This window comes from Marmota flaviventris, chromosome 6, assembly GCF_047511675.1.
Source record: "Marmota flaviventris isolate mMarFla1 chromosome 6, mMarFla1.hap1, whole genome shotgun sequence".
Classification (NCBI taxonomy): Eukaryota; Metazoa; Chordata; class Mammalia; order Rodentia; family Sciuridae; genus Marmota; species Marmota flaviventris.
The window spans coordinates 111,651,258-111,675,650 of NC_092503.1; the positions used below are offsets into that span (position 1 = coordinate 111,651,258).

The window sequence follows — 24,393 nt, forward strand, 5'->3', positions numbered from 1 at the left end:
GCTTGAAAGTAAGAGAACTCTGACACCTCATGGGAGAGTCCAGACGAGCAGAACCATTGCAAAGGATGTGAAATGTATGACACTGGCTGTTTCTAATTGAATGTCCTATTTTATATTTGTTTTTTATAACTGGTTGTAATGGAGAGAATTGCTTGTCATGAAACATCTAAGTAAACTGTTTCCTTTGTGTCTTGTCTTGCAGGTGTGAGCAGCGTCTCCTCACCACAGTGGTGTTTGGTCCATACCTCAGCTCGGGTGAGGATGTAAAACCCCGGGCTCTGCAGATGAGTGGTACAGGCCAAGAGGAACCCCTGGCTCCAGCCTCCTTTACAGACATGTCAGCCATGGAGTAGTGTGGACGCTTTCTCTCAGCTTCTCAGGGTTTCCGTCTTTTTGGGTTTTCTTCATTTACCTTTTTTTATGGTTTTGTGGCTGGACATTCATAACCAAGGCAGACACCATGGGAGATCAGCAACTGTACAAGACCAACCACGTGGCCCATGGTGGTGAGAACCTTTTCTACCAACAGCCACCCCTTGGTGTCCACAGTGGGCTGAACCACAACTATGGGAATACAGTCACAGGGGGTGGAATGGATGCCGCTCAGGCCTCGCCCATCTCCCCCCACTTCCCTCAAGATACTCGGGATAGTCTGGGCCTACCTGTTGGTTCCAAAAACCTTGGCCAAATGGATACCTCGAGGCAGGGAGGGTGGGGAGGCCATGCAGGGCCTGGAAACCATGTCCAGCTACGTGGCAACCTGGCCAACTCAAATATGATGTGGGGGGCACCAGCCCAGGTGGAGCCCGCTGATGGCTACCAGTATACCTACTCCCAAGCCAGTGAGATCCGGACCCAGAAGCTCACCAGTGGTGTCTTACACAAGCTGGACTCTTTCACCCAGGTGTTTGCCAACCAAAACCTGCGAATTCAGGTCAACAATATGGCCCAGGTGCTGCACACCCAGTCAGCAGTGATGGATGGAGCCCCTGACAGTGCCCTGCGCCAGCTGCTGTCTCAGAAGCCCATGGAGCCCCCAGCACCGGCTATACCTTCCCGCTACCAGCAGGTGGCCCAGCAGGCTCACCCTGGTTTCACTGGGGGATTGTCCAAACCAGCCTTTCAGGTTGGGCAGCACCCGTCCCAAGGGCACCTGTATTATGACTACCAGCAGTCACTGGTTCAGATGCCAATGCAGGGAGGCCAGCCGCTGCAAACTCCACAGATGCTGTCACAGCACATGCAACAGATGCAGCAGCACCAGTATTATCCACAGCAGCAACAGCAGCAAGCAGGGCAGCAGCGGATCTCCATGCAAGAAATACAGCAGCAGCAGCAGCAGCAGCAACAGCAGCAGCAGCAGCAGCAACAGCAACAGACTCGCCCACCACAGCCTCAGCCGCAGCCGCAGTCGCAACAGCAGCTACCACTGCAGCAGCGGCAGAGTTCAATGCAGATACCTCAGTATTACCAGCCCCAACCCATGATGCAACACTTGCAAGAACAGCAGCAGCAACCAGTGCATCTGCAGCCCCCTTCTTACCACAGGGACCCTCATCAGTACACCCCGGAGCAGGCACACGCTGTTCAGCTGATTCATCTGGGCTCCATGCCCCAGTACTACTACCAAGAGCCCCAGCAACCCTACAGCCACCCCCTCTACCAGCAAAGCCACCTGCCCCAGCACCAGCAGCGTGAGGACAGTCAACTGAAGACTTATTCTAGTGACAGGCAGGCCCCAGCCATGCTGAGCTCCCACGAGGATCTGGGGCCTCCTGATACAGGAATGGGAGACCCAGCAAGTTCGGACCTGACCCGGGTTAGCAGTGCCCTCCCCCATCGACCACTCCTCTCCCCCAGTGGGATCCACCTCAACAACATGGGGCCTCAGCATCAGCAGCCGTCTCCCAGTGCCATGTGGCCCCAGGTATTCTCACAGTGGAAGTGTCTCCCCCATCTCAGTTTGTTACAGGGCTAGCCAGGGCTGAGCCTCTGCAGTGCCCAATCCTCTGTCCACCTATCAACCTCTTTCTTCTTTATATGTTTCATAAACATTAACCTACATGTGTCAGACACTGTCTGTGCTGGGCGCTCAGTTTTGATTCAGTCCTTTGCCCATAGAGCTTATAATCTCACTAAGGTGATGATCAAAATACTGTATCATATCCTAAGTGATTCATGTAATGATCAAGATCTTGAGTTACACGCCAGGGACCACACAGTGAGGATGGGTGTCTCACCCCCTTAAATTTGTATCCTCTGGGTAATCCCTATGAAACTGATACCCCTTTGGGACCATTATGACAGCATCTCTCAAAGTTCAGAACAGCAGTTCTACAGAATATTAATGGATATTGCTGGGGAAATAATGGATTTGTTGGATAAATTTGGAGTTTCTCAGGGTAGAGGTTGCTATACTGTAGGGCTTCTTGGAGCCTTTAATGTGCCAGTGTGCATTGTGACTCTCCCAAAGGGGATGCTCATATAGTTGCAGAATTGAACCTTCGCTGTTACAGAATCTAGGATGGTAACAGGAATAAGCAAAATGGCCTGGTATGAGACAATTGGTAGTGGTGGAGACTGTAGTAAACTGGACAGCAGACACCCTGTCTCATTCAGAATTTTTTAAAAAACAATCTAGCCAAATAAAACATGTCTGCAGGCCAGATTGAGTCTGTGAGCCATGGTTATTAACTCTTGGTTAGTTCTGATAATGACCACTGTGTGCACCGAGTACTTAGGCATGTTCTAAGTGCTACAGACTTGTGCGACAGGGTCTTGGGAGAAGGGGACCCCAATCTGGAACTAGTGGGTGGAGAAAGGGCTTAAGGGAAGCTGAAGGCCACAGGTGAACTTGCTCTGGACCTTGTTTCATCGGGGACACAGACCAAGTAGTAACTGGGTCTGTGAGGGCCTTTGTGAATAGAAGGATGAGAGTCCATGGCCAGGGCTTTTAAAGGTTTTATAAAAGAAACCTGCATGTGGTCTCGGGGCCTGAGGCTGAGTCATCCAGCTTTCCTCTGTGGGCATGAGGATGGTGCCTGGTCTGTGCACAGAGTGGATGCACTGGGAGAAAGGTGGAGGAAGTTTGCATCCTAGTGGGCTTATGGCTGCTCCAGGAAGAGGGCAGTGGTCCCTAGTCAGGGGCATATAAGTGAAGGAAATCAGGTGCAGAAGAGTGAAGGCTTAAGTGGGCATGAGCAGGGTCATTGGGAGTGGGAAAGCTCTGGAAGGCTAGGCCCTAGTGTTCACATGGGTCAAAAAAACCCACTTCAGAAACACAATTTTTTTTCTCTTTCTTCTTTTCTTTCGGTGTCCTGCTTGGCTCACAATTAGATGCACCTACCTGATGGGAGAGCCCAGCCGGGGTCCCCTGAGTCAAGGTAGGATGAATGGAGGCTTGGTGGTATTTTCGGAGACTGGGAGTTTTACTGGGTTGTTTCTCATGATTAATTTTTAAATTCAGGGTCAATTTTTCAAAGAAGCATAGGAATAATAATAGCAGTTGTGTTTGAGCAGTGATTGTGTGCTTGGCACCGTGTATTGTGTATAGTGAAATAACACAGTGGTTATCATGTGCCTTGTCAGTAGGAAGCCCTCCGTGGTAACGCATTTGCCTTGCGTATGTAAGGCCCTGGGTTCAATCCCCAACAACCACCCCCCTCCAAAATAGCAAGCATTCAATAACCATTTAATCAGTTAGGATTTATTGAGTGCCTGCTGTGTGCCAGGCACAGAGCTGGGCTTTGAGAATGCAGTGGTAATACCGTAGCCTGGCTCCCTCTTCTCATAGCCATGATGAAAAATTAAAGACGAAGCCAGATCCTTGTAGACTGCTGAAACATGTGGTACAGACTACCCCAGGGGACTTACCCCAAGGGACTTAAGTGTCTCTCAGAGAAGCCATTCAGAGGAGGTGTGCTCAAGCTGACTCTGGAAGGGCAGTAAACCCTCGGTGGGAGAACCCCAGTTCCTGAAGGCCTGGGATAAGGAGGATGTGTTGGTCAACTCTCATATGCTTTTAAGAAAGCCCTTTCCCACTCTGAGCCTCAGTTTTTCATCAAGTTGGGCTTGGTTCTCTGAAGGGTTCTGGGCATCAGACAGGGGAGCATTGGAAGAATAAAATGAGTATGCTGTGGGTGAGAGGTCTTGTGATAAACTGCTGTTTCTCCTTCCTCAATGTGTGTGTGTCCTCTCCATTTGGCCCTACCCCTTGAGCAGTGGCCAACCCAAAGGAGTGTTTGGGGAACAGTTTGATGCCAAGAGCAAGCTGACGTGCTCCATCTGCCTGAAGGAGTTCAAGAGCCTGCCCGCCCTGAATGGCCACATGCGGTCCCACGGTGGAATGAGGGCGTCCCCCAGCCTCAAACAGGTTAGCAGGACCTAGTCCCTGGTCCTTCTCAAACCATGTGCTGCTTGCTTTGCTTTGCCGCCGTCAGAAAAAACTGTGTGAGAAATTGGGATGGGAGCCCTATGTGGGCACCTGGGGAGGCATAGTTCTCCCCAAACCAGATAAGACTTCAGCTTGGATGCTGGGAACCAGCCAGGTCAACAGCCCTACTTCCCTGGCCTTACAAAGAAGGGTCAAATAGAGGCCCCTCTACTTCCCAGAGAAGACAGAAAAAAAAAACCCACACATGTAAATGCCACCTTATTTTTAATTTTTGCTGCTTGAAAGACCCAAGTCAACGGCCATTAGGGCCTTCAAGATCAGTGGTCAGTGGCCAAGGAAAGAGGATGTAACCATCAGGCACTCAGCCAGAATTTTGTGTTTGCCAGTGCAAAGGTGTTTGGTTCTAGTATCCAAAGAGCCTTAAACACCCTCTGGATTATCCACGTAGAATATCTAGGTAGTATACTGTCCATGAATTAATTAAGTTAATTAAAATTCAAAGAATTTTCTCAGAATTTCGTGATCTTAAAGTCTAAGAGATTATTTCTGTGTTAATCAAAATGTGGATTACCCAGATCTGTTCATCTCCTGGCCAGGCCAGATAAAAGAACTTCACTTTTTAAAAAATAACAGGTTTTGCATTTTCAGTGTGATTTCTTAACCCAAATAAAATATAGGATAGGTTGCCAATTTCAGCCTGACATAAGAAAACTGAAGCCCATGGAATTAAACGCTCCTACAGAAGATCACGTATTTTGTTTTTACTGATTACAAGTCAGTGTCATTGTCCTTAAAAGCAATGACAGCCACAAAATTTTAAAAAATATTTTAACATACAAGTGTTATATGGTCAAGATGTTTTAAATGTAGAAAACAGAATGCATGGCCTTATCTACCTCAACTGCCATTACTAAACTTAGGGACCCAGGCTTGTAGGAAGGAAACCACCAGCGGTGGTTCCCTGTCACCCACGCCTGATGTCCTGGAACCTTTTGGGAAAAGCAAGTGCATCATCCCCTTTGGGAGAGCTGCTCTCAGCCCAGGATCAAAGCCTTTATTGTCTGTGTAGGAAGAAGGAGAGAAGGCCCAGCCGCCTCCGCCCCAGCCGCCACTGCCGCCTCCGCCTCCACCGCCACCGCAGCTCCCTCCCGAGGCAGAAAGCCTCACGCCTATGGTCATGCCCGTGTCTGTCCCTGTCAAGCTTCTCCCGCCCAAGCCCAGCTCTCAGGGGTTCACCAACAGCGTCGTTGCCGTCCCCTCCGCCAGAGACAAGCCAGCCAGCTCGGTGTCGGACGACGAGATGCCTGTGCTCGTGAGGATGACCCTCTCTCCCCCTCACTCCCCCCAGGGGGCTGCCCCCCACGCGCCTGCTGTGAGTTGCTGCTCTGCCCCACCTGCCTGGAGTGGGGACATCCCTTTGCTTTCTTGGAGATGGGGATAGCTCTTCCAGAGTCACTGACCTGACCTCCTCTTGGGGCTGAGCCCCCCTGGCCACCTGCCCACTGCCCATTAAACACCTGTTACTCTTCCAGGTTGATGGGCTGCATTGGACACTTCAAGGTGTTCCCAGGCTTAAACAGAGGATAATTTGGTTGGAAGTCACCAATACAACCATGCCAGTTATTAAAATATGGGATAATTTCTCCAGGTAATATCAACTCTTGCCCAGGGCCCTGACTATTTCCCAGGACCAGTAGACCTCCCCAAATCCAGCCATCAAAGAGGTAACCCCTGGAACTGCCGGGCCTCAAGGCTGTAGCCCTGGCATCTATTCTGATGATCAGCCTTAACACATGCTTAATATTTTCAACATCACATCTGCTTAAATACCCTGGAGAACCCAATTTGTTCAAGTTCCCAAAGTAGTTCTGCTGAGAGCCACCTACCCCTAATCTCAGGAAAGCAAAGTGATTTGTGTTTCTCACTGAACTGTTAACGTTCTCCTTCCCTTTCTCAAATTCCTCTCTTTCTCTCTCTCTCTCCTGGGGAGACTGACTGTATCACACTTGTCCCTTCCCACAGAGTAGTGTGTTGGGTCCTGTTTCTCCTTAGAGAATAGATGGTTGCTGAGAATCCAGGAGGCAATGAGAGTAGAGTTGAGCCAGAATAGGATTGGAGAGCACAATTAAGGGAACTAGGAAAGTCCAGAAAGAGACAGTTTGGTTCTATGTGATACCAAGGCCTCAGAAGAGAGACTGATAGAGAACCTGTTTCTCAGAAGATGACAGGAGGGCGTCAGCAACAGGCAGAGATGAAATGGCATATCCAAGCCACCTCTCTGCTCAGGGAAGTTCCTGATTTAAATGCACTGCGTTTAATCTTGGAGAAATCTCAGTCAAGGGTTCCTAGTCACACAGTAGTCACAGTCCAGGCAGCACAACCAAGCCTCATTCATTCAAGATGGTGGCTGAAGAGATGGATGGCAATGCAGATAGTCCCCTTACAAGTTTTCAACTTTATAGTGGTACAAAAGTGCATTCAGTAGAAACCATACTTTGAATTTTGAATATTGATCTTTTCCTGGGCTAGCCATATGCAGTTCAGTTCTCACTCACAATGCTGGGCAGTGGCATCAAGCCACAGTGCCCAGTCAGCCCTGTCATCTCTAGGGAAAATAACTAAGACTCCATAGTGCGCTATGATCCTAAGGTAGGATGCTCAGTAGGTTAGGGGTGTTCAATGCATTTCCACTTAAAATACTTATAATGGGTTTATGGAAACATAGCCCCATCATAAATCAAGGTGTGTTTGTACACCAGGTGGCCTGAAGTAATGAGGCACTAGGGACAGACAAGGGAGTTTGGTGTGAGTTTGCACAGGAGATCATTGTAGGGAAGTTCTGAGCAGGCTTTGAAGGGAGGGATGAAGTTGGCTTAATTGCAGGGTAAGAGACTTTCTAAGTCGAGAGATAGGCTGAAGTGGAAACATGGGGGTGGAATTGAATGAATGTGAGCAAGATCCTGGCACGCAATGTAAAGAAATTAAAATGTCTTGGAGGAGCCTTGAATTCTGAGCTCTGTGTCTCACCAAATAGGACAAGGGCAGTTGAGCCCCTTACCCTCTGAGAGTATTGGTTTAATCCCTTGAACTAGAGAAGGTTGGACTCATCAATAGTTCTCCCAGTTCTCTGTAGCCAGAAGCTCTTTTATTTTATTATTTGTTCTTTTTAGTTATACAGGACCATAAAATGTATTTTGACATATCATACCTACATGGAGTACAGTTTTTATGGTTGTACATGATGTTGTAGCCAGAAGGTTTTAAAAGCTCTTGGTGCTTGTCTGCACTTCCAGAATCCAGATAGCTTAGTGGGGTGGAACATTGTAAATACTTCCTGTCACATGACAGCCAAGTGTGACATTCTGAGTAGCTTCTCTGGTCCAAGTGGCTCAGAGCCTTGCCTGGAGGATGAGAAAATCCTAGAACAGAGGTGGAATAGCAGGACAGGAGGCTGGAGGAGAGAGCCCAAAAGGGACCTCAGGCCCTGTGATCTAAAGTCTAGATTCCAGGGCAGAGCTGAGATCACTGTGAGGTCCGAGTGTACTTACATGACCTCATCAGTCAACCAGAAACAGGGCTAAAGTTTCAGGATTGCTCCTCAGTTGGCGTTGGGCAGGGAATTGTTGAGCCTCCTTCCTCCATTCTCCATAGCTGCCTCTCTCCACCTCAGCCTCCTCTCTGTACCTCAGCCTCCTCTCCACCTCAGTTTTCTCTTTCCATCTCAGCCTTCTCTGTCCACCTCAGCCTCCTTTCTCTCCCTCAACCTCTCTTCATTTCAGCCTCTACCCCGCAGACTCAGGCGGTGAGGAGCCCTCTGGTGGGGAGAAGAGGTGGGCTATGGAGCTGTGGCCTGAGAGCCCCCTGTGGCTGAGGCAGGACTTAGGAACCTCCACACTGAAGCCTGGAGCCTGAGACCCTCTGCTGCCTTCTTTCCCCAGCTCTCTGCCTTCCTAGACTCCGGTCTTAGAAGTTGGCAAGGCACCTTGGAAGACAAGGATGCTGAGGGAGAGCCTGTTGCAAGCAGGAGGAGCTCAGAGATGAGGGGCCCAGTGGGGCAAGTCACATGGTCTGGAGGCAGCCTGTCACATGACCATGGCCAGCCCTTCCCATCACCCCCTGCTGTTGCTCCTATCAGGCGCCACCCTGGGCACAGGGGTTGCTGGGAACTGCAGCTGTGACTGGCACCTGACTTGCAGTGCTCAGGAGGGTACCTCAGACTGCTCAGAACCTTTCCACAGGTATCCCTGCCGCCTCCCCCACCCACATCAGCCCTTGACCTTTCAGGGCTGATGCTGGCACACAACCCAAGTCTGTTTCTGTTTGGCTTTGGCATGCCCTGCTTCTCTATTGACGTGCATGTGTTTACTTATTGAGTATATATGTATCCATGTGGCAGATCTTCCTTCCAGACTAAGCTTGGTTCCGTTGCCATAAAATAAACTAACTCTGCTGACAGGAAACCAGCCCAGGAGGAGGGCTTGCTACAAGTGAGCTGCAGTGCAGTGCAGCAGTGAGGGGTGGGCAGGGGGGAGATTGAGCAGACCCCCAGAACGGGGCCTTCGGGGTCGCAGTGGGCCTGGGCCTTCGGGATCACAGCAGAGCCCAGTGAGGGTCGCCGGCCCTGGGAGCCCTGCCAGGCTGCGCCCCTCTGCCCTGCTGCCCTGAGCGGATGGTTCTGCCCCCTTCTCAGAACATGGGCTCGCTGTCCCCGCGGAGCCCACTCAGCTGGATTCCACTCATGCAGATGGGAATGTAGTGAGAAGCCAAGAGAATCTGAATTGATTTCTTTCGCCCACCCACCCTTCCCGTTACCCCCGGCTCTCTCCGGACATCAGGGGCGGCTTCCCAGACCCTCGATTTCTTCCTGGCCCAGCCACCAGAACCCGCCTTGGCCGAAGCGGATGTGGTGGGAGCGGGAGGGGGACAAGCGGAAGGGAGTCCGTCCCCATAGAGACCCCTTCCCCGCACCCGTGGGGCTGGCCTGTGGCGGGGCAGCCTGTTTGAATCAGGTCATTGTCCCGTCTGTAGGAAATTCCCCGGAAACACCAGCCCGCCGTGGCCAAGGCTGAGGAGCCCCTCAAGACCGTGCAGGAGAAGAAGAAGTTCCGGCACCGGCCCGAGCCCCTCTTCATCCCGCCTCCGCCCTCCTACACCCCGAACCCCGCCTCCTACTCCGGCGCCACCCTGTACCAGAGCCAGCTGCGCTCCCCGCGCATCCTCGGGGACCATCTGCTGCTGGACCCCACCCACGAGCTGCCCCCCTACACGCCCCCTCCCATGCTGAGCCCAGTGCGCCAGGGCTCGGGGCTCTTCAGCAACGTCCTCATCGCGGGGCACGGCCCTGGCGCCCACCCGCAGCTGCCCCTCACGCCCCTGACGCCCACCCCGCGGGTGCTGCTGTGCCGTTCCAGTGAGTCGCCCGTCAGCCCCATCCCTGTCTGTGCTGGGTACTGTCCTGCCCAGGGCGGGGTGGGGGTGGGGGGCTCAGGCTCTTCAGCTGTCTATGAATGACCCCACCGATTTCTGTGGAATTAGATACAGCCCTCATCCTCAAGGGAATCACAGTCTCATTGAGAGAAAAAAGTGATGTGATCCCTACCACCTCTTTGAGATGAGGAAATAGTTTTAGGTGCACATGCTCAGACTGCCTTGGATGATGGTGGAAGACATAGAATAAACATTTAGTAGCGATTAGGTGTGATATGCAAGACCAGGCCTTGACATTTTAGCAGGCTTTATAAAGATCAAGCATGAAAAGTTGAGTGTCATGGTGCCACCCTGTAGTCCCAGCTCCTCAGGAGGCTGAGGCAGAAGATCACTTTGAATCTTTTAAGTTCCAGGCTACTTTTGAGCTACTGGGCTACATAGCAAGACTAAGTCTTTACCAAAACAAAACATGAGAGGCCTGTGGTCAAGATCTCTTTTTAGAGCAAGAATACTTGCATAGGAACCACACCATAGCTTAACAGGCCAGTGTGGGACAGGTTTCTGAACCTGTGTGAGAAATGGCTGGCCTTGAGCCACTAGAACCACATTGCATCCAACTCTCTGGTGAAGGACATGGGTTGGGTGGAGGAGTAGGCCTGTTATAACTGGTAGGTTAACAGCTCATTTGCTTCAGTTTCTTCAGCCTTGCTTCCCTGTTGGCCAGTAACCTCAGGTTTTGTTGTTGTTGTTTGTTTCAGATAGCATTGATGGCAGCAACATGACGATCACCCCAGGGCCTGGAGAGCAGACTGTGGATGTTGAACCGTAAGAAAAAGACAATTATTTTTTAGAACAGAAGTCTCAAGCTGAGGAAAGAGATTAAGTGCTTTGAGAAAAGTAGTCAGTACCTTTAAGTCAGAGAGGCCAATGAGAGAGAAGTTGTGGAAATGTAGGACTTTGATATTTCTTCAGTACTGTTATTTCCCTCTAGTTGCCAATATTTCAAGATCTTTGCCAAAGCCTAAATGCATAGTGAAAGAGTAAAGCACTGGATTCAGAGAACTTAGCATCCCCGTCTCTGGCTTCATAAGCTAATCTAGGTGGACCGCCATGCTTTCACATCCCCAGTGACATTGAGGCATGTCTAGATGTCCAACCTTCTTAAGAGACTCCTGAATGCTCCTGCTTTCCCAATTCCTCTGTCAGATTCTTGGCCACGCTTCCAGATGAGCTTGTTGAGTACTTGAATCATGCATGGGCAAGGAGGTACAGTAGTCCCCGCTTATCCATGGAAGATATGTTCCAAGACCTCCAGTGGATGCCTGAAACCTCCAATAGTACCAGACCCTATGTACAAATACTGCAATGCCTCAGTACTCTAGCTGATATCCTAGATGGCTATTAAGTGATGAACAGGGGGGTGGTGTATACAGAGTAGATACTCTGGACAAAGGGATGATTCACATCCTGAGGGGGATAGATTTCATCACATTACCCAGAATGACATAAAATTTAAAACTTATAAATTGCTTATTTCTGGAATTTTTCCACTTAATATTTTCAGACCTCAGTTGACCATGGGTAACTGAAACATAGGACACAAAACTGGAGATAAGGAGGCACTGTTGTATTAGGGAAGGGAAAAGTTCTTTCAATGGATAACCACAGAAAAGGCACTAAGTAGTGGAGTATACTGAGTCAGAAATCAGAAAACTCCAGTTCTGGCCCATTTTGGTTTTTATCTGTATCAAGTTAACCTTTCTAGACTTGGGTTGACTCTTATTAAATAACTTATTAAATTACTGTCTTGTGTACATCACAGATCTCTGTTAGGCTCAGATAGCATAATGTATGTAAAAGTGATCTGAAAGGGATAAAAAATTATATACAAACCTTAACCTTATATTCATCTGTCTTTCCTGATGAAATGGTACCATCAGCTATGCTCTGGGCAGCTGATCTCTTTGAATTAGCCCCCTTTCCACTCCAGTTACAGAGCACTAGAAAGGCTCGAGCCTGCTCCCTCGCTCCCCCTAACAATTCTCCCCAATCTTAAAGCTGTTCCTTATCTCAGTGAAGAAGCCATGCCTGGAATCTTAGGGTCACACTGTGAGGAAATGCCCCTGCGTTCTTCTTGCAGAAGGAACTGATTTCCTTCTTTTTCAAGTTCCTGACAGTTGCCCTTGGCTTAGGCCATCAAATTCAAGACCACACTGTTGTTTTTCTTCTTGTTACTAAAGACGCATCAACATTGGCTTGAGATTCCAAGCAGAGATCCCAGAACTCCAGGATGTCTCTGCCCTGGCCCAGGACACACACAAGGCCACACTGGTATGGAAGCCCTGGCCAGAGCTGGAAAACCAGGACCTCCAGCAGCGAGGTATTGGCATAAGGGAGATGCTGGGTGGGTGAAGCTTGCTGCTCTCACTGGAACCTCCGGCTCCAGGATGATGTGTTTTTCCATGATGCTGAGCTTTCTCTGATGCACTGGTTCTCTTTATTTCCAACAGTGGAGAATCTTCTGAATTTGTGCTGTTCAAGTGCATTGCCAGGTGGAGGGACCAATTCTGAATTTGCTTTGCACTCTCTCTTCGAGGCCAAAGGTGATGTGATGGTAAGGAACCATGAGAAGGAGGCGTCACAATCAGAATTCTGAATAGTATTTCCCCAAGTGTCTGTACTGCCCCATGAGCCATACAAACAGTTTGTAAGATGATGGCCAGTCCACATGCCTCTGTGTTGCTTATCTCAGTGAGAAGTCAGGATTTTAAAGCCTGCAGAAAAAAAAAAACTCCAGTTGGACTTCTTTTCTACACATCTGTACTTAAGCAATAATTGTGAGCACATCTGTCTTAGGAAATTAGAATTTCTTTTCATCCGTCTTATATTTCATATCAGAATAACTATTACTGTCTTGTGTATAAGTTATTCTCATTATTGAAACAAGAGTTTGCCAAAGTAGCCTGTCACACTTGCAGATGGTCCTCCTTGCTATGAAAATTAGCAAAGGTTGGTGTTTACAGAATCTTTTTACCTCTAATCCAATGAAAAGTGTACAGTTCACCAGTTGGTTCCATTCTTCCATCTTTAACACAGTTTTACAGGTGTCCCCTTATTGCCTTCTGGCTAGATCACTCCATCAGTAACCTCATTTCCTCTCTGTATAAATTCATGGTCTTCCTCATACTGGATCCAGCTTCCTGCTTTTAGATTTTATGAAAATGTAACAGTAAACTAATGTCTCAATGCCATGATACCCTTCAAGTACTTGTGTAGAATAAGAATACACTTAGGAGGAGTTGGAGAACTCTTCTTCACCCTTTGAGGTTAGGGTTGCAGAGTAGCACTCCTCAAAGTTTTAATGTGCACAAGAATATCTGAGGAATCTTGTTAAAATGCTTATTCTGATCCAGCGGGTGTGAGGTGGGACCCAAGGTTCTGCATCTAAACAGCTCCCAAGTGATGCTGGCACTGATGATCTGTGGGTCACACTTAGAATATCAAGATTCCAGGCTTTGCTCCATATACTGCTCAACTCTGCCTGCAGTGTTTTATTGTGGTGGTGGTGGTGGTGGTAGGTTTTTGTGTACAAGGATTAAACACAGGGCCTCACACATGCTAAGCAAGTGCTCTACCACTGAGATACACCCCCAACCCTTTTTAAATTTTTATTTTGAGACAAGTTCTCGTTAAGTTGTCTACACTGACCTCAAACTTGTGATACTCCTGCCTCAGCCTCCTGAGTAACTGGGATTACAGGTGTGCGCCACTGCACTTTAAAAAAAAACACTTCCTGCAGTGTTGTTTTTAAAACCCATCGAGGCAGATCTAAAAGGTTTAATTTACTTAGTGAGGCTTTTTGGGGGGGACTACTTGTAGTTATTCCTAATACAGCTGCTTACATTCAGTTGTAATGAGACATGATTTTTGTGTAATACAATTACAAATCTCCCACTCATTCCTTTGAAGCCCTTCCCAGAGACAACCCCCGTCTCTCTGAGGTTGGTTGGCCCTCACCTAGGAAGGAGTGAAGTCTCAGTCGCTGCCTGAGTGTGACATGTCCAGCTGACTGCCAGCATGGGCTGGGGAGAGTGTCAGAATGAGGAATCTTGTTGGGGGCTGAATAGAAAGCAAGCTCCAATTAGAGTAGTCTCTCTCTTCTTTCTAGTGCCTCCGTCCCTGGGCTCAGCAGGGCTAACCGCTTTCCCCTTTGGGTAGATGATCTCCCTAGGATACACAGACCTGTCACTGACTCTTGCCTTTTCTCTCCTCTGGATCCACAGGCTGCTCTGGAAATGCTGCTGCTGCAGAAGCCAGTCAGGTTAAAATGTCATCCTTTAGCAAATTACCACTATGCCGGTAGGTTGCCAGGAGCTCTGTGCCCTGTTGATTCCTGAAAGCAGGCTGCTTGCATGTTTGGTTGTGTTGCTTTTTCATAATTTTTAATAACAAATAACGCTGATTTTGTCCTAATCACCATTTGTGATCTCAAGCCTCCTGGGACCCAGCAGATAGGTATGTTTGTGTCGTTGGCCCAGCACTGTGAGGCCTTTGTCTAGGTAGGCACTCCTGATTCTCATGGGTGTGCCAAGACCTGTGTGATAGTAGAATGTGCTTGCACAAGTGGAAGTGAGGCCCATGAACTTGTGAGGATAGAGCCACAGAGGGTACAATACAGAGCTGGTGCCCATCAGCAGCCCCCAGGGATTTGGAACCAGACCTTGGCTATACCCCTTGACCAAGTCCCTTGGCCTTCTGCAGCCTTATTTTTTGCAATGCTGAGGATTGAACCCAGGGCCTTGAACATGCTAGGCAAGCACTCGACCGCTAACCTTAAATTTTTTTCCACGGTAAAATGGGATTCGTGTTCTATCCCTCGTAGAGTTGTTGGAAAGGTAAGAGGTAGTATTTGTAGCCCCAGGTATGGCACATTCTATTAGCTGCTGTTATTCATTTATTCATCTGTTACTTATTGAAAATTTACTGTGTACAAAGGACTGTGCTGAGCACTAAGACACAACAGTGGCTGTGACAGACATTGACAAAGTCCTGCTGTGCAGCTTGGAGGAGGAAGCAGTTCTTAAACACTGGGTCACTCTAATGACAGGAGAAAGACGTCATACACACAGGGTTTGGGGAGAGTGTGGATTAATGGCAGCATTATCAGTAAGAGGGAAGAAGATGCCTTTGAGATTTGAATGGAGTGTGAAGCATACAGAGACAGGGAAACTAGTTGGGGAATCTGAAAGGTGACAAAGGAAGCTGAGGTCAACATCTTTATGTCCATTAACTCCGGTAAGCCTGTTCATTCTGAGGTCTTCACAATTCTGCCCTGGTTCTCTATATTTCAGAGGGGCTGAATCTCAAGTGCTCCTTGATTTTTAGTCATTTGAGGGTTTCCTTGGTGCCTTGAGCAGAACCTGCCCAGGTAGATGCTGAACGTCTGGGCATTCAGACCTAGCAATACTCTTTCCAGTCCTTGGTACAGGTGACCAGATGTGGCCTAAGGTGAGGGCTTCTTTTTTTTTTTTTTTTGAACTCAGGGTTACTTAACCACTGAGCCACATCCCCTTTCCTTTTTTATACTTTATTTAGAAACAGGGTCTTGCTGGGGCTGACTTTGAACTCATGATCCTCCTGCCTCAGCCTCCCAAGCCACTGGGATTACAAGTCTGGCAAGTGAAGGCTTCTTTACAGATACTGAAGTGTCCACCATTTGCCTTACACATGAGTTGGCTTTCTGCCTGTTGTCACTAGGTGGAAAGGCTTGAAGTCCCTCAATATTTACAGCAAGCCCAGGCCAGGCTTCTTCATTAACCAGGTGTGGTGTCACACGCCTATAATCCCAGCTACTGGGGAGGCTGAGGCAGGAGGAGGGCAAATCCAAGTCCAGCCTGGGTAACTTAATGAGACTGTCTAAAAATGAAAGAAAAAGGGCTGGGGATGTAGCTTAATGGTGAGCACTCCTGGGCTTAATTGCCAGTACCACCAAAAAGAAAAGAAATCTATCTTTGAACCAGTGTCCTAAGTATTCAGTTTCTTAATATTATCTCCATCGTTTCCTGTCTGTCCCAAGAGTGGGTTGAAAGATGTGGGAGTTCTCTTTAATCTGACATGGAAACAGTCCCATCTTCTCTTAATTTCCACCATCATCTGCTGCCCATTAAGCCCTGACAGGCTGTCCAGCCTCCTGGAGCCTGTCCCAAGCTTCTCTGCATAGTGGACTGGCTAAAAGGAGCTTCCCAACTGTGGGCTTTGAGATGCTGCCTCCCTCTGCCTCAGTGTGGCTGGGGTGGCCAGAGCCTCAGGGTTAGTCATGTCCAGTTATAAACAACTTCATATGACACAGTTCCCCTCCAGTCCTTCCCAGTGTGTCAAATAAATATTATTTTTATGCGTGTCATGACATGAAAAAGACTGGAAAACTATGGGCTAGAAGCCCCATGTAGTCCCAAGCAAAATAAGTTAAAAGCACCAAGACATTACCAAGACTGTAAAACCAGAAGGTCCAAAACTCTGCTAAAATAAATTGATCATTTGGGGTTGGAGGTCCATAACTAATCTCTTACCCATCTGCCCTCCCCTTCCTCCCCAGGCAGACAGGGAAAGACTCTTGCTTGCTGGACTCATTTGAGACCTTGGAGATGAGAGGTGGAGCTGAGGTGTGAAGGGTCAGCATCTCCAAGGAAAAGAGTGCTCACCTATATCTGCTAGTCACTTGCTTTCTCCAGGAAGTGACTGCAGACCAGGCCCCAGAGAATATTCTAGAATTTTGAACAGAAAGGGCAGAGGTCACTGCTCCCTAAAGTCTGACCAAACTCCATGCCCTTAGCAGTAGAGGAAGTGGCAGAGTCCACCCCATCCCATATCCCACCTCCTTCCCTCCACTCCTGACCCCCCTTGTTTGGTTCCTTGGTGGCGGTGAATCCCACCCCTCATGGCCCCACACTGTCTTGGCTTTTCTGTTGAGGTCCATCTACTTGCTCCCCAGTAGGACTGTCAGCTCAAATCCAGCCTCACCAGAACACTGTCTTTTAGAGCTCCTTTAGCTTCCAGCTCTGCAGCTATGGCCAGTATCACCCATCCCAACTCCTGGTCCTGGGATTGTACATTAGGCTTCCAGTTACCGAGAGAAAGAAGTCAGCTCTCCAGGGCCTATCTGTGCCGTGGAGGGGAGGCAGCAAGGCTGAGCTCAGGGAGAGAGGCTGTAAGTTTTGGGGAGAAAGAGACACAGACCTGTGAAGATCACTTCCTGGTTTGCTCATTACCTTCCCTTTCCCACTCCATCCCAAGCAATTCAGTAAGAAAAGGAAAAAGTGATCAATGCTGGGACCCAGAAGAGACATGCCAGGGGATGAAGGACCAACCATTTGGGGTGGGCTGCTTACTACCGTGGTCAGCTGAGTCCTGTACAAGATTCTCAGAGGAAGGTGCTGCGGCAGTGGCTCCCAGCACTCAGTTCACTCAAGGACACATGGTCCAGCTCACTGTCCCTCTCTTGGTATTGCCCCCCACACTGTCTACCCATGTGTAGCTTCCAGTGATTCCCAATTAGCACTGGGTGGGGAATGTCTAAGTGTGGGAAAACCAAAGCAGGGAGGTGCCTGGTTGTGATTAGTTGGCTTGCAATATCCAAATCCTTGGTTTCTCCACTGAACTGGTCATTCTGCAGATGGGCACAAAGTGGAGGGGGCTTGAGAGCTGGCCCTGGCGTCTTGGCCAGGGTCATAGAGACTATCAGCTTCCACCACAGCTGGGGCACCTACAGTCCTAAAACCCTGCCCTGAGCCCTAGAGATGAGGGAAACCTAGAGGAAACACCCATTCCTTGGGGGAGGCCTGTTCTCTGCCTTGGAAGCTTCCCCAGTTTGATGAGGAGACAGAATTACATTCTCAAGAGAATACTTTGTAAGAAACACAACTGTGGTTTCATTTTTCAGGCATTCTTTGCCCATGTCTCTAGCTGGATAGAGACACAGTCCCCTCAAGGCAGGAATGGAATTAACACTTGTCCTCTTGCCTTGCCTGTCATAGCACTTGTGAAGAAAATGTTTAGTGGACAAGTTCAAAATATGGATTCAGATTGGGGCCTCCCTCCCTTTTGTCCCTAGGGGAAACTTTGGTAGCAGCCTGCTTTATCCTGTACCCTAAAAAAATTATCTGCCTTTCACCCACTATGAAAACCCTATAGAGAGGGGAAGTCAGGTATGAAATAAACCTCTTTTACTATGACGAACCTGTCTTTCTGGTGTAACTACAATAACAGCATCAAAAAAAGTTTTTAAAATCCTGGAGGGAAGACAGAAAAGCCGTCTAAAAGATACTGTGTTCAAACTTTCTCTCCCCCTCCATGTCTCTTTTTAATTGCCTGGGTTCACTGTAGATGGCCCCAAAATTAGCCACAGTCCAGAGCCTGTTTCCCAGCAACCGAAGCTCAGAGCATTTTTCCTCTGGATACTGTTCCAGCACCAGTTTTATCCAGTTAATTAGGCTCTTTGTCATTAGCCTTAATCATCTTGTTAGGGGCCCCTGCTGATAATAGCCCAATAGCCAGGAATCCCCAGGTGGAACAAATGAGTTTGGGGGGATGTCAGCCCACTAACCCGGGGTGCCTGCTGAGTGGGCAGCAGGGATCTTACAAGAGAAGAAGGACAGAAGGAGAGGGGAGGATTTGTGGCAGTCCCCTGCCTCGGTTTTGCATTTTATCCTGGACTTTATCCAAGATGCAGAATCCCAGAAAGGTTGGCGTAGATTCCTGTCTAAGAATGAGGAGAGTGCTTGTGTGCTGATAGACCCCAGGACACAGAGCCGCCTGAGCTTTTCCTTGATGTTTGATTCCAGAGGGATTTTGGAGGCAGGGAGTAGATGAAGAGGGAAGTAACAGGAGCAGCCATGGGTTATAAATACTCAGAGTAAGGAGCACACACAGGAACCCGTGGTCTTCATGAGGGCCCCTGGGCACACATCAGAGGGGCAGTGTGTGGCCTGTGACCCTGGGCTGATTTGGAATCTTCTCTCCAAGTGGCCAGTGAAGATCCAGAGCATCTATTGGGCACCTACTTAGGATCAATCAATCACAGGGCAATGGCCACCATCCTCATGTCATAGATGAGAAAACAGAGAAGTTAAGTAGACTAGCCTGGGGTCATGAAAGGAGTAAATGGCGGAATCACGTTCACACCTTCGGAGGTGCATTCAGATAGATGTTATTGGTGTGTGCCAGGCTTTGGCTTGAGAATTTCACCTAGGAGCCCAGAGGTGGAGTCTCAGTCCCTGAGTGCAGTCCTGAGATCGGGAGGCCAGTTGTAGTGTTACGTGTGAGAATGGATTTGTTGCCTGGCCCAGCCTCTGCCCGTTGCTTCATGGATGCCCTGTTGAACACACACACACAGCATTGTCATTCGCATGTGAGCACAGATCCTGGAATTATACAGAGAAGCCATCTCTTCCTCTATAGGCTGTGCTTCCTGCCCTAGCCTCGGAGTAAGACAATGGCACAGAAGAAAGGAAGCAAGCAGCCCGCTCCTCTTCAGGACAAGTTGTGCAAAATGCACTCTGGGATCCGGACGATGAAAGATCCCATTACAGAGCAGCAGCCCTGGAAACCGCCACGAGCTCTCCTTCTCCCACGGGGCCTGGGGATCCCCCATAACAGATGGGCCAGCAAGTCAGTTTGCCTCCTGTCAGGTGGCAGCTGATAGGCTATGTAGAAACATGAAAGGACGTGCTTTTCAGTAGCAGAATGACCTGGAAACCGGCTGCTCTTTGGACCAGAGTCAGGTGGTGAGCCTGACATGGAGTGGAGAAAAATGTGTCTACTGGAGAGATAGGACAGTGGCTTTACAAGGCTGATGGCCCTGTGAGTGTCTTATTGGGTCTTACTCTACACTAACTCAGGAAACTTACAGTCTGGTTAAGGTTGGAAAGATTCTCATTGATGTAGAGAGAGGTTTTCCTCAGCTCTTTTTAAATTTTTTTTTTGGGGGGCAGTACTTGGAATTGAACCTGAGGGTGCTCTACCACTGAGCTACATCTCCATCCCTTTTTATTTTTTGAGACCAGGTCTCACTAAGTTGCCCAGGCTGGCCTCAAACTTGCACTTCTTTTGCCTCAGTCTCTCAAGTAGCTGGGATTACAGGTGTGCTCCTCCACATGTGGTGACTCTTCTTCTCTTCCTTCTCCTCCTCGTCTCCCCGCCCTCCTCCCTCCTCCCCTCTTCACCTTCCTTCTCTCTTCTCCTCCCTTCTCCTTCTTCCTGGTGATTGAACCCAGAGGCACTTTTACCCACTGAGCCACCTCCCCCCTCCATCCCAGCTCTTTTTATTTTTTATTTTGAGACAGGGTCTCACCGAGTTACTGAAACTTGTCTTGAACTTGGGATTCTCCTGCCTCAGCCTCCTGAGTAGCTCGGATTATAGGTGTGTGCTTTCACATCTGATTGACCACCTTATAAGTTGGTGTGACATGTCACTGTGGTAATCTTCCATTATTATTATTTATTTTTATTCCTGTTTTCTGTTTGTTATTTTTATGGACACCTAAAAGGAACCATGGCTTTTTGGTCAGTCAGCTAATTTTTTTTTAAGGTTTCTTGCTTTGCTAGCAAAGGAGAAACACTGGGGACTCCTGTATCAAAGACTGTGATTCTTCCATCCACAGGAACAGGGGGTGCTTTTTTTTTTTAATATTTACTTTTTGGTTGTAGTTGGACACATACCTTTATTTTATTTATTTATTTTTATGTGGTGCTGAGGATCGAACCCAGGGCCCCTCATGTGCGAGGTGAGTGCTCTACTGCTGAGCCACAACCTCAGCACACTTTTGTGTGTGTGTGTGTTCATTTTTTAGCTGTAGGTGGACATAATACCTTTATTTTATCTTCATGTGGTGCTGAGAATCGAACCCAGTGACTCACACATGCTAAGCAAATGCTTTTCCTCTGAACCACAACCCCAGCCCAGGCAGCTAAATTGGTTGGTTAATCCTCTCTCTCTTCCTCTTTTTGTTCTACTCGTGGGAGCAGTTGGGAGAGGGGACCTCAAGGCCTGGGATTTTGGAAAGAATCTGATGAATGGTGATAGAATGGCTGAAGAGCTCCAAACCTCACCAACCTTCTCTGCTCATGTCCACTCCACAAGATGTCTCCAAGCCCCTCTTCTCCTTCCTGTTGCTGGGTTTGCACAGCCAAAGAGGTCCAGGCCTCCAGAACCTGTGGAATGTGCTTCCTGCTGCTTAGGTTTCACTGCAAAGCTTCTTTCCTTCTAGAAGTAAAAAAGATAAACTTGCAAACCAAAGAAATTGAGTAATTACTGTGCTTTGTAGAGGTTTGAACTAGCCCAGCTACAGAGACCATATTCTAAGTCTAGAGCCAGAGCGTTGGCTTGAGGATCCATCAAGGAATCACAGAAAAAGTGTTGGTTTTTACATCACTGAGGCACTTATTCCCTCAAGGATCCTAGGATCCTTGCCCAACACTTAAGGAGGCACCTGCCTGCTCAAAGTGGTTTCACCTGATTTGCTGATTTTACTTGAATCTTCAAAGAGAAGAAACAATGCAGGTTTCCTGTTCTCCACACCCATCAGTTGCAAAATGGAAACCTTGGACTAGCCCTGAATGGGAGAAAAGATTCTGTGGTTTGGGGAGCCAGAGCTCTGAGAAGTGGTGGAAGAATGTCAAGGGCCCAGCCATGAACCATCCAAAGAATCAGACATGTTGAGAATGTGGCAAGCCAAAATAGTGGGGTTGATTTTTCTGTGAACCACCCACAGTAGCTGAACCTTCCTTAGTGATTCCAGAAGAGAAGTCCTCTATTCGTTTTCTCTTGCTATAGTGAAATAGCTGAGGCTGAGTACTTTTTATAAAAAGGTACTTAGTTCACAGTTTTGGGGATTAAAAGTCCAAGATTGAATGGAGCCATCAGTTTGGCCTCTGGCAAGGGCCCTTGTACCATCACAACTTGTGGGATGGCGTCATGATATGAGCACACACAAAGAGAACCCATGGTGAGATGGGAAGCCAGAGAGTGACTGGGGAGGAGCTAGTAATGGCATCCCACAGGCCTCCAGCTCTCAAAGTTTCCACCAACTCTTAACATGACCACACTCCTAACATATGAACCCTTGGAGAACACACTCAAACCATGTCCAAACCATAGCAAGCACCTTTAGATGGTGGCTTCATTTCTGACTCCACACAAGCCAGTACCATTCTTTATGTATGAGCATATCTGACTTTCTGTTTTGTGGAGGAAAAACATGAATATTTAATTTCACCAGCAAGGCACTGCACCAGTCCAGCACCGTAGACTCCCTCATCAGTGCAGATCTGTTAAGAACTGGTCCCTCTCACCTCTCCAGCCTCCTCCACCTTCCCTCTGCCGTAACCCTGTGATTGAACCATACTAGACTGTGGTCTAGTATAAATAAATGGAAGACCCATTTCCTCATCTGTAAAATGAGACAATAGTAATTCAGTCTTACAGGGCTGTTAGTAGAACCTAATGATTAATGATATAGGACAGTTAGAACCTGGCATGTGTGCTAGCTCTTTCTTGTTGGCACATCGTTTGCTTATAGTAGACACCTAGTAAATCTATCTCAAGTGAATGAATGAGTAGATGAATTGAGCATCGCTGTTGCCTCTGGCTTGCAGCCTGCTGCTTCCTCTCCCCAGAATCCCCGTCATCCCCTTATTGCCCAACTTGCCTCTGTGCGTCCTTTAAACTCCACTCAGGTGTTTTCTCTACCTGAAACTTTCCCTATGGCCCTGACCCCAGTGTGGTGTTCCTGCTTTCTGCCCATTGAAACTCACCTTTACCTTCAAAATTGCAGTTTTTACCTTGAACTCAATATCCTACTGGTTTGTCTCTGCACTAGATTGTGAGCATCGAGAATCCATCCACACTTGAAGAATGCTTTGCTGCATGACTGCTGACTCTCGAGAAAATAATGATTATGTAAAAGCTAAACAATAATTATGTAAAAGCTAAAATTCATTGAGTGCTCACTATTTCCCAGTTATTAAAGCTGGGCATGCTTGTGCATTATGTTCTTTAACCTTCACAAAAACCTAGAAACAATTATAATTATTTTCATTGGTAACAAAACTAAGTCAAGTTTAAGTAACTTGCCACGGTCAAGGCCATAGCTGCAATTTGGAACCCCAATGTCAGCTAACCATTACACTATACCAGCTTTTTGTTCTCAGAAGTTTGATATGCATTATATAACTTGCTAGGCTGTTGTGTTGTATAACTTAACTAAACAAACCAGCAACTAAAGGTGGGGAGAACTGTGAGCTGTTCTTATAAAGTTTTTTGTTTCCTTGTAGGTACGGACAAGTGGACCTCCCTAGAAAGAAAACTGTTTAATAAAGCACTAGCCACTTACAGCAAAGACTTTATTTTTGTACAGAAGATGGTAAGAATGATTTCCTCCATTGCTTACTTGAAATTAAATTTGGAAAACTGTGTACCCATACTCAGTATACACCTGTACTCAGAAATTTTGGTTTGCAGGTTTAGCATCCTCACAAAAAGCCTATCTTTCTTGCTCACTGGTGAAGACAGGTAGTTGTTATAGGTGGCCTAGCCTAAATGTTGGGGTGAAGGGGAGAAGATGGAGGGAAATAAGACAGATTATTTGGATGCTGCGGTGTTGGGGTCTATCTTAAGAAAAATGTGTAATTCCTAACTCTATCAGAAGAACTAGAACTGGGGCGTCTGGTTCACAGTTCACCTAATTTATATCAGACGTATCTAACCAAGCTATGTAACAAATCTGTTATGTTTCTGACAGAATCCTCCTGGGGTATTGTGGAAGGGAGGACACGTAGCCAATCCAGTAGCAAAGTGTCTGAAGTTAGATGGCAGGAAAATACCTTCCACATACAACATTTTATAGCAAAATAAACTTTCCTATAAGCAAAAGTCACACTTCATACAATAGATATTAAACTCAGTAGGCTTTAACTGACTAAGAGGTATTTTAGGCTAAAAAGTTTCAGTGTTTCAACAAACTGATGAATGATGGGGCCATATTGCATTATGAAGGATAATTAAGGATGTTCCAAGTATACAGAGAGCAGGGTTACATGTGACAGCTCCCACTGCCTCCTGGTTGGTCCCAGTGTCCTAGGGTAAAGTGTCTCCAGCTGTTAATCCAAGGCCTTGTCGTGCCTTTACTGCTACTACCTCCTTTGCTGCCCCATGTGCTGAGAGGTTCCCATGCTCCCACCTTTCTTGAGCCACCTTTCCCCAGGACCAATCTGGTGTCAGCTTTTTTCATTACTATGACAAAATACTTAAAGCTGGGAAACTTTATAAAGAAAAAAGGTTTATTTAGCTCATAGTTTGGGGGATGAAAGCGTAAGATCAACCATGTTGGTTCAGCCTCTGGTGAGAGCCTAACAGCTGATGACATCTTGGCAGGAGCACATGCAGAAATGGGAGGTCTTGTCCTGAGGCAGGAAGCCAGAGCATTCTTACAGCAACTCGCTCTTGCTCTTTGAGAGTCACCTTCATCCCTTCACAGGGGAGCACCCTCAGTGACCTAGGTCCTCCCACCAAACCCCAC

General features: G+C 47.8%; 1 protein-coding gene across 7 annotated transcripts in view; it reads left to right on the forward strand.

The window, feature by feature from the left end:
* Trerf1 (transcriptional regulating factor 1) overlaps window positions 1–24,393 on the forward strand; it is a 211,805-nt gene that overhangs the window by 169,895 nt on the left and 17,517 nt on the right. For 5 of the 7 annotated variants that reach the window (XM_071613389.1, XM_071613388.1, XM_071613392.1 and 2 more), the window contains 10 exons: window positions 203–1,927; window positions 3,337–3,383; window positions 4,222–4,372; window positions 5,463–5,705; window positions 9,422–9,803; window positions 10,579–10,645; window positions 12,061–12,200; window positions 12,331–12,434; window positions 14,104–14,179; window positions 23,150–23,238. In XM_071613389.1, coding sequence (XP_071469490.1) covers window positions 461–1,927; window positions 3,337–3,383; window positions 4,222–4,372; window positions 5,463–5,705; window positions 9,422–9,803; window positions 10,579–10,645; window positions 12,061–12,200; window positions 12,331–12,434; window positions 14,104–14,179; window positions 23,150–23,238 — 2,766 coding nt within the window. In that variant the 5' untranslated portion in view covers window positions 203–460. The remainder of the gene's footprint in view (window positions 1–202; window positions 1,928–3,336; window positions 3,384–4,221; window positions 4,373–5,462; window positions 5,706–9,421; window positions 9,804–10,578; window positions 10,646–12,060; window positions 12,201–12,330; window positions 12,435–14,103; window positions 14,180–23,149; window positions 23,239–24,393) is intronic. The other 2 variants (XM_027950497.2, XM_071613393.1) reach the window with 1 other exon arrangement.